The sequence below is a fragment of the Rattus norvegicus genome, chromosome 8, assembly GCF_036323735.1.
Source record: "Rattus norvegicus strain BN/NHsdMcwi chromosome 8, GRCr8, whole genome shotgun sequence".
NCBI lineage: Eukaryota > Metazoa > Chordata > Mammalia > Rodentia > Muridae > Rattus > Rattus norvegicus.
This window is the reverse complement of record NC_086026.1, coordinates 115,714,446-115,723,284: the sequence shown is the minus strand read 5'-3', so window position 1 is coordinate 115,723,284 and position 8,839 is coordinate 115,714,446. Positions and strand designations below refer to the sequence as shown.

Here is an 8,839-nt window from a genome sequence, read left to right as displayed (position 1 = left end):
AAAAAAAAAAAAAAAAAAAGAAATAGATAAATCGGGGTTGGGGATTTAGCTCAGTGGTAGAGTGCTTGCCTAGCAAGCGCAAGGCCCTGGGTTCAGTCCCCAGCTCCGAAAAAAAAGAAAAGGAAAAAGATAGATGGCTCAGTGGTTAAGAACACTAGCTGCTCTTGCATAGGACTCAGATTTGGTTCCCAGCACCCACGTGTCACAACAACTTCTTCTTCTGGCCTCCCGGGACTAGACACAGACATTGTGCACATAGATACATGCAGACCAAACACCCAGATACCCCCCCTTTTTTTTCTGAAATAAAAACTTTTTAAAAACCCAAAATTAGATAAATTAATAGTCCGGATAGATGGTTCAGTCAGTAAAGTGCTGTGTTAGCATAATTTCAGATTCCCAGCATCAGAGAGAAAAAACTTGGCTTAACCCCTGGACTGCAAGGAAACTATGGGAACAGGGAGAGGGAGTTTGGGGAGACAGGCCGATGCCTACCCGGAGCTCATTTGCTTATTGTCCGCCAACTCAGTCACATGGAGAGCTCTGGATTTAGTGAGAGACAAAATCTAAAGAGAGATAGAGAGACAGAGACAGTGCCATAGAGGAAGATGACTGACTGACTGGCATCCACCTCTGGTTTCCACATTGCACCCTAACACACACACACACACACACACACACACACACACACACTAACAAATCTGAGAGAACTTAGGCGACATCTTTGGGCTAGAGAGATATGGCTCAGCTGATAGAACATTCTCCTAACATGCGTGACACATGTGAAGTCCTAGATTCGACCGCTGGCACTACATAAATCAGGTGTGCTGGCAAATACCCATAACCCGGTATTAAGGAAGCAATGGCCTCTGTACATTCAAGGCCATCCTGGTCTGCATAGTTGGATTCTGTCTCAGAAGTAAGCAAATAGAAAGGAAGAAAAAAAAGAGGTTCAGGATTAGCATGGGCTACATAGTGAGTTCCTGGTCAGCCTGGGCTACATGGGACTTTGTCAACAAAGAGGTAAAAAAAAAAAAAAAAGTAATGAGGTAGAAATCTAGATAAAGGAAACAGGGTTGGGGATTTAGCTCAGCGGTAGAGCACTTGCCTAGAGAGCACGAGGCCCTGGGTTCGGTCCCCAGCTCCGGAAAAAAAAAAAAAAAAGAAAAAAAAAAAAAGGAAACAGGCTACACACAAAGATAAATGCTGTCCCACAAGTCTATAAGGAGCTGCTTGCCCTGTCAGTAATCACTAAGGAAGAGAAATGAAAACTGAACTGTATTTGGAATTTTATTTATCTGTAGGCAAAAAATTTTTAAAGCTTTGATAAGAATCGTGATTGTCAAGGATGGGAAAATGGTCTATGCAAGCTTATGTAAAACAATGTGATAAGATCTTGATTGTAAAATTATCTAGGTGTGGAACCTTTGAGCTTGTCAGTGAGGGCATTTCCGGAAAGGTTTAGCAGGAGGGAAGACCAGCTCAGAATGTCAGCAGCACCCCACTGTGAGCTGGGGTCTGAACAATAAGTCACCTCTTCCTGGTGGCAGACACACGTGACCAGCTGCCTCATATTCCTGACTATCTTGCTTCTGCTGTGATGGACTTGACAAGCTATTTCTTCCTATAGTTGCTTTTAGCAGATACTTTGTTACGGGAAGAACTAAAGTAACCAAGCTGAACTGTATGTACCAAATTATCATATGTATCCTTCTCTTTCGATCGAAGCAGGGGTTGGGGGTGGGGAGTGACTGGCTGTAGCTTTCTCAGACCTTGTCCCCATTCACAGCTGGGTCAGGAACTACCTATCAGAACTGCTATCACTTCTGGGCTTAGCAGTCCCTCTATTAGCGCCGTGCTCCTCTGCCCAGTGTAAGGCTGTTACTGGGTGGGCTCAGTAGGTTAGCCACCCCACCCCCCACGGCCACCCCCACCCCCGCCCCCGCGTTACAGGGGATGCAGCTGTTTCAGAAGAACCTTCCTCCTCAGCCAGGAGGAACTGCTGTCAGGCAACAGGGCTGACTGATTAAAGGAAGAGGCCTAGTGAGCACTAGCCGGGGCTTAGGAGCAGAGGGAACGCCTCATCCATCCATCCATCCTTAGGCCTTAGAGATTTTGAATTGGTTTCCTGGAGGAGAAAAGAGGAAGCAAAATCGCTTGAGGGGTGGTCTGACTCAGCTACACTGTCATACTGGAAACCCTGGGCATCTAACACTTCCCCTCTGTGGGTCTGAGTCTTCCCTTGTGAAGTGGAAATTGCAGCCTTGCAGAGGGGCACCTAGACTTAGGTGACGGAAAGTGACAGCCAGCCACTCTAAGAGTTATAGCTACCTAGGGGTTAAGAGACATCCTGGAGGGTTGGGGATTTAGCTCAGTGGTAGAGCACTTGCCTAGCAAGCGCAAGGCCCTGGGTTCGGTCCCCAGCTCCGGGGAAAAAAAAAAGAAAAAAAAAAAAAAAAGAGAGACATCCTGGGCCAGAGGATGACACCTGCCTGTGATTGCAGTATGCAAAAGGCAGAGGCCAGCCTGGGGCTACCTGGTGAGCACCTTCTCAAAATAAGAGATGTTGGTGAAATTCTTCATGTTCCTCAGTCCAAGGCTGCACCTTTCGCCAGCTGGAGAAAGGAACTACATTCCCCTATAGGTTCCTTTTGTCCGTCACTCACACTCCAGGGAGGATCTTGTGCAGTCGAGAAGCCATCTTAACTGTAGGGGCAGACATTTGGGAGCGGGCTTCTGAGGATGAGGACAAGGGTGTACAGAACTCTGGAATATTGAGCACGCTCTTACTCAATATGTCGGCCTCACACCTCCAAGGCCATACTGTCCCGGTCTTCCCCCTTGCGTAAGACCGTGGCTAGCAGAGCAAGGCTGATGCTGTGCGTAGCACCTGCCCAGCACCCATTCTAGAGAACTCTCTGAGGTTCCTAGAGTGAAGGGAAGGGCTTCCCCTCTCAGAAGATCAAGTCCCACAGGTGCGGGTGAGCCTTTGTGCCTTCTCAGTGGTACTCTGACGGAGGCAGGAGGCTTCACCTCGCTAGGCCTCGGTTATCCTGCCTGTAAAGTGGCATGCGTGGCTACATTCCCTTCTTACAGATGGCCAAACTGGCCGCACACCCTAGGGCGGATGGACGGGGGCGTGGCCTCTCACCCCAAGCTCCACCCCCAGCCCGCTTCCTCACCGTAGCGGGCCGGACCCTGGCGTCCCGCTGTGCGCGGGCAGCCCCCGGCCGCCACGCAATGTCCGCCGGCTGGTTCCGGCGCCGCTTCCTACCCGGGGGTCCACTTCCAGAGCCGCGGCCACCTGGACCACGCTCCAGTCCGGTGCCCTATCACCGGCCCCGTTTCCTGCGGGGCTCTGGGTCCAGCCCTGGCGCCAACGACGCTTCGCGCCGCCCGGATGCCCGGCCAGTGCGCAGCCCAGCACGGGGCCGCACGCTGCCTTGGAACGCTGGCTACGCCGAGTGAGTGTCCCTGCCCCCGCGTTCCCTCCGGACCCCCTGCCTGATCCGGTCTGGTTCCATGCTGACCTGGAAAACTGGCTGAGTGTGCACATCCCTGCTAACCCTCTTCTTGTCCTCACTCTGGGACTCTTGACAGCATTCCTTTTTCTCACTTTTGCATTATCTTTTGGAGGTTGGAGGTCCCGGGAGGGCTCGCACCCGACTGGATCCTCTTTTCTTTTGGCCCCTGGAGATGTATGTTCCACCTCGCACCTCACTCAGGGATTGGCCTATGCTCTGTGGGATGGGGTTGGGACTGAGGTGGAACTTCCCAAACCCTGGGCTAGCGCAGTGACTCTAAAGGGGCAAGCCACGAACAGTTAGAAAACTTGCATAGCTTGCAGAGCAAGTTTGGGGATATGGAGTTAGGATCCCCAGCAACCTTGTAAAAAGCTGGATGTGGCAGTTGGGGCCTGTAATCTCAGCACTCCGGAGGCAGATACAGGAAGACTCCTGGACTTGTTGGCCAGGAATTCTAGATGAATCAGTGAGCCCTGGTTTAGGAAGTGGCTGACCTGTCTCAAAAACTAAGGAGGAAGGCAATCTACTTCTAGCCTTTGTGCAAACGCGCGCGCGCGCGCACACATACACACACACACACACACACACACACACACACACACACACACACACAAAGTTGTCCAAGTGTGTCAGAGGACAGCATTCAGAAGCAGTTGTCCCAAGTGAAGTCTCTGTGCCCATAATGACATAGATGCGACATCATCACTGTTGATTTCATGGCCTCAGGATTATCAATGCAGAGAAATCTGAATTCAACGAAGACCAGGCTGCTTGTGGGAAGCTGTGCATCCGGCGATGTGAGTTTGGGATCGAGGAAGATCAGGAGTGGCTGACGGTGTGCCCAGAGGAGGTGAGTACAGCCTTGCCTGATCCCCGGGTCCAGGATGTGCCGGTTGAGACTCCTCCTGCCTTACTGTCTCATGTCCTAGTTCAGGTTGGGCCAGGGGGACCCCTGGTGATGCCTGACACAGAGCTCTTCCTATGCAGTTCCTGACAGGTCACTACTGGGCACTGTTTGATGGGCATGGTGGACCTGCCGCAGCTATTTTAGCTGCCAACACCCTGCACTCTTGCCTCCGCCGACAGCTGGAGGTTGTGGTAGAAGGCATGATGGCCGCTCAGCCCCCCATGCACCTCAGCGGCCGCTGTGTCTGCTCCAGCGACCCACAGTTCGTGGAAGAAAAGGGGATCCGGGCAGAAGACTTGGTGATTGGGGCTCTGGAGAACGCCTTCCAGGAATGTGTGAGTGGGGTCTATGGGGGTAAGGGAAGTTTTCCCCTAGGGACTTAAAGAACGTAGGGTATAAGGGCATACCGTAGTCACCATTCCTTGGAGTGTGGAGAGGTCGTGTTGATTCCTTCATTTCTAGTGATAGCCCCATGGTCTTCAGCTCACCCCTCCCGTGTCTCTAGTTCCTACTGTGTGCCAACTGCCTACCTGTACAGTGGCCCTCAGTGCAGGCAGTGGTTTCTCTTCCTGTTTTGAATTACACTTCCCTTGTGTAATTCTCTTTACAAGGAATTCAAGAGTTAATGGCCAAGCTCTTGAGCTGAGATTTGTAGGCCTGCTTGTGGGAATGCAATTGTTAAGGGGTCGGGGGACTGGAGGTGGTAGCAAGTTCAGGCAGTAGCTATAAAAACCTTGGTTTGCTCCAGGATGATGTGATCGGGAGAGAGCTGGAGGCCTCAGGCCAGGTGGGTGGCTGTACAGCTCTGGTGGCAGTGTTCCTGCAGGGGAAGCTGTATGTGGCCAATGCTGGGGATAGCAGGTGAGTGGACCATTGGAGGGCAGGCAGGGTTATGGGAAAGTGGGTACCAGGGGGAGTTAAGACAATAAAAGGAGGACTAGAAATGAGGAGGACTGGCTGACGAAGGTGCATTTGTGCTTAACATAGCCAACTATAAGGCGGACAATAATACCAAAGCTGGCAGAGGCCATTGGTACCATGCTAAAGGGCTGTACCTTTGCCCTATAGGTCTTAGAGTCCCAGAGGGATTTGAGCAGCGGATCACAGTGGCCAGAACTGGCCCCTGGTTGGAGAAAGGTGGCTGTGGGTGAGTATGGAGGTTACTTCATAAAGTTCTTCCCTCCCTCCAACCTGTTTAGGGCCATCTTGGTGCGGAGAGATGAGATACGGCTGCTGAGTTCTGAATTCACTCCAGAAACAGAGCGGCAGCGGATCCAGCAGCTGGTAGTACCCTTGGCAGGGGGACCCCCTCCAGGTAGATCATATAGGGCCCTGAGACAGAGCTTGATCTGAAAGTGGCCTCCCCACCTAGGCCTTTACCTACCCCGAGCTTCTGGCTGGTGAGTTCACCCGACTGGAGTTTCCACGGCGGCTGAAGGGGGATGACTTGGGGCAGAAGGTTCTGTTCAGGGATCATCACATGAGAGGCTGGTGAGCTGGTGGGAAAAGGGCCAGGGTTCAGGCTCACCTGTGTGGCCTGTGGCAGTCCTACCTGGGCAAGGAGGGCACGTGAAGGCTTGGTCGCTGGGCTTTAGGGTGGGAGAAACTACAAGAATGTGTAGGTCTTTGGCTGATCCTAGGTCTGCTCCTGCAGGAGCTACAAACAGGTGGAAAAGACTGATCTGAAATACCCACTGATTCATGGACAGGGTAGACAGGTCAGTGTCCCCCACCTTCCAACAATCCCTTAGTTGTTCCTTGAAGATGGGAGCTTCTTTGCTCCTTACTAGTGGCTGTGGCTAGTACCCTGGGTTCTGCTCCCTCGTGATGTTTCTCCCCTAGAAGCCATTGTTCGTTTTCCGCTTTGTGCTCAGCAGAGCCTGTCCTCATTACCATTTCACCCCTCCTTCCCCCCAGGCTCGGTTACTGGGAACACTGGCTGTCTCCAGAGGGCTGGGAGACCATCAGCTTAGAGTCCTGGACACCGACATCCAGCTCAAGCCCTTCCTGCTCTCCATCCCGCAGGTGACAGAGTAGTGACACCCCAGCTTCCAGCTGCCCAGAACCTGGCAGGAGCTGGGAAGGGAACACTGGAGGATTCTTCGGCTTAACTTGCAGGTGACTGTGCTGGATGTAGACCAGCTGGCATTGCAGGAGGATGATGTGGTTGTCATGGCAACTGACGGGCTCTGGGATGTCCTGTCCAATGAGCAGGTGGCACTGCTTGTGCGGAGCTTCCTCACTGGGAACCGAGAGGACCCACACAGGTACTGTAGCTGAGGGAGACCTGACTGGACCTGGGTTGGTGGCAGCAACAGTACCAAGTAGCTACAGCTCAGGGTAGGTGATCTGATCAGGGCTCTCTTAAGCTTCCCAAGGGAGAAGGGATATGAGCAAAAAAACCCCAAGTCCTGCTGATAATCTAGTTTATGACCCTTTCAAGCGTGTTGCTTGTCCTACAGTTTCACCACTTTCAGGGGGTCTCCCAGGTGTCCTGCCCTTTGCACCGTGTTTCGGAAGGCTTTGGTCTTCTGCTCTCTATCCAAAGTACATCTGCAGGGTGGTCTTTACAGGTTCTCAGAGTTGGCCAAAATGCTGATACACAACACACAAGGGAAGGACGGTGGTGCCTCCGGAGAAGGGCAGGTGTCTTACGATGATGTCTCCGTGTTCGTGATTCCTCTGAGCAGCCAGGCCCAAGAGAGCGGTGGCCACTGAGGATTCAGATACTGCATTCTAGAACCCCTTCAGGACCAATGCAGACTCAGCATACACCCATCATGGCCAAGAGCAGGCTCTGCCTGGCCTGTTCCAAGCCACAGCCCAGCGCTCACCAGGTCCCACCTTCTGCATGGTAACATTTCCGCTGGCAGAGGTACTTTATAGCATATGGTTTCTGTGTTGGCCCCTCTGCAGGATAAAGGGTACTAGGAAGCCCTGGGGAACAAGCAGCTTGTTTGGTTCCAGTCCGTGAAATCTCTGGTTATTTATTTAACCATTTATCCATCCATCCACACAAGGCACCTTCTTGAAACCACTGAGCAGGCTCACATTTGCTTAATTTAATTAAGATTAAAGCAATCTAAATTTTTCTTTTCTCTCTCTTTTTTTAAAAGATGGGGTCTCCGTTATGTAGTTCCGGCTGTCCTGGAACTTGCTTATAGACCAGGCTGGCTTCAAACTCAGAGATCACCTGCTTTTGCCTCCTGAGCACTGGGATTAAGTGTGCTGGGCTAGATCTGCCATCTTGAGAACAGTTCCTGAAACCTGTTCAGAGCCTGCCTTGCCCTCTGCCAGTGAAGGGCACAGGTCCCAGACAGTCTGTAGAGAAAATGGGTGAGAAGTCTCCAGCATTGGCGGGGCTGACTGTCACTGCCTGGAGCCCGCCTGCCATCTGGTTGCTTTCCCTGAGTCCCAGGCCTGCCCTACACACCAACAGTGTCTGTGCTGTTCTCAGTCATGCCAAGTACAAACACTTCTCAGCAAGCTCGTTCTCCATGTTTCCAACCTTCCACTTTTAGCCAGCCTAGCGCTATCCCCACCCACTCTGGTGCTGCTCTCCTGCCCACTCTCGTACCAGCCTCCAAAGACGCACACATCTTCTACCCCTGGCATTGGCCACAGATAGCATTCTCTTCAGGGACCCAGCCAACATGTTATTAAATGTTTGCATGTGAAAGCCCCCATGAATCAGGAATTGCTCACACAGCCCTGGCTGACAATTTTGCCATTTCTTGTGGCCTCTCAGTGGATTCTTTTTCGTTCTACCATGCAAACCTGCAAACGATCAGGACTGGTCCCATGCTCAGCCCCCTCGCTGCTGCCAGGAAATGAGAAGACCTGTGAACTCTGGATTGGAGGCACCGGAAGGGCTGCCTTTTTACTTTAAAAAAAAAAAGTTTTGCAAGAATTTCACTATGTAGCCTTGTTGGTTCTGTACTGTAGCCTTAACCTTGTGACCCTTTGGCTCTTGCCTCTAGAGCGACAGGTTTCTCACTCTGTAGGCCAAGCTGGTCCGAGAGCTGCATAGCCTGAGCTGACCTCAGTTTTGTTCCTCAACCTCAGTTTCCCTCCCTCAACCTAAGTGCTGAGATTGCAGGTGTAGACTACCAGACTCCGCTCTTTTGGGCGACCTTGTGTAGACATGTTAGTGAGGGCTTCCATGAGGCTGTTTCACTCTTCATCTTCCTTTTAACTTGCCAGTGGACAGTACTGGCACATCCTTTTCTTTAATCCCAGCACTCAGGAGGCAGATCTCTGAGTTTGAGGCCAGCCCGGTCTATGTAGCAAGTTGAAGGATAGCCGGGGCTTTGGAGAAACCCTGTCTCAAAAAACCAAAACCAAGCCCTGTGTCACCACCTAGGACTTGCTGAAGCTCAGAGGTATCTGTTGAGTTTTACCTGATTCA

The 8,839-nt window shown here is 51.8% G+C and overlaps 2 protein-coding genes across 5 annotated transcripts in view; one reads left to right on the top strand and one right to left on the bottom strand.

The window, feature by feature from the left end:
* Rpl29 (ribosomal protein L29) overlaps positions 1-8,839 on the bottom strand; it is an 893,235-nt gene that overhangs the window by 226,393 nt on the left and 658,003 nt on the right. The gene's annotated exons all lie outside the window — the stretch shown is intronic.
* Ppm1m (protein phosphatase, Mg2+/Mn2+ dependent, 1M) lies at positions 2,621-7,522 on the top strand. 3 transcript variants are annotated; one of them, XM_039082615.2, is made up of 10 exons: positions 2,621-3,464; positions 4,251-4,374; positions 4,512-4,766; positions 5,180-5,292; positions 5,631-5,715; positions 5,804-5,922; positions 6,086-6,149; positions 6,349-6,456; positions 6,550-6,698; positions 7,005-7,522. In XM_039082615.2, exons 1-10 carry the CDS (start codon positions 3,070-3,072, stop codon positions 7,147-7,149), a joined length of 1,557 nt encoding a protein of 518 aa, XP_038938543.1. In that variant the 5' UTR covers positions 2,621-3,069; the 3' UTR covers positions 7,150-7,522. The 3 variants fall into 3 exon arrangements, with proteins under 3 accessions (XP_038938543.1, XP_038938544.1, XP_038938546.1); XM_039082618.2 differs by lacking the exon at positions 2,621-3,464 and adding an exon at positions 3,682-3,752; XM_039082616.2 differs by lacking the exons at positions 6,349-6,456; positions 7,005-7,522 and having other exon boundaries at positions 6,457-6,580.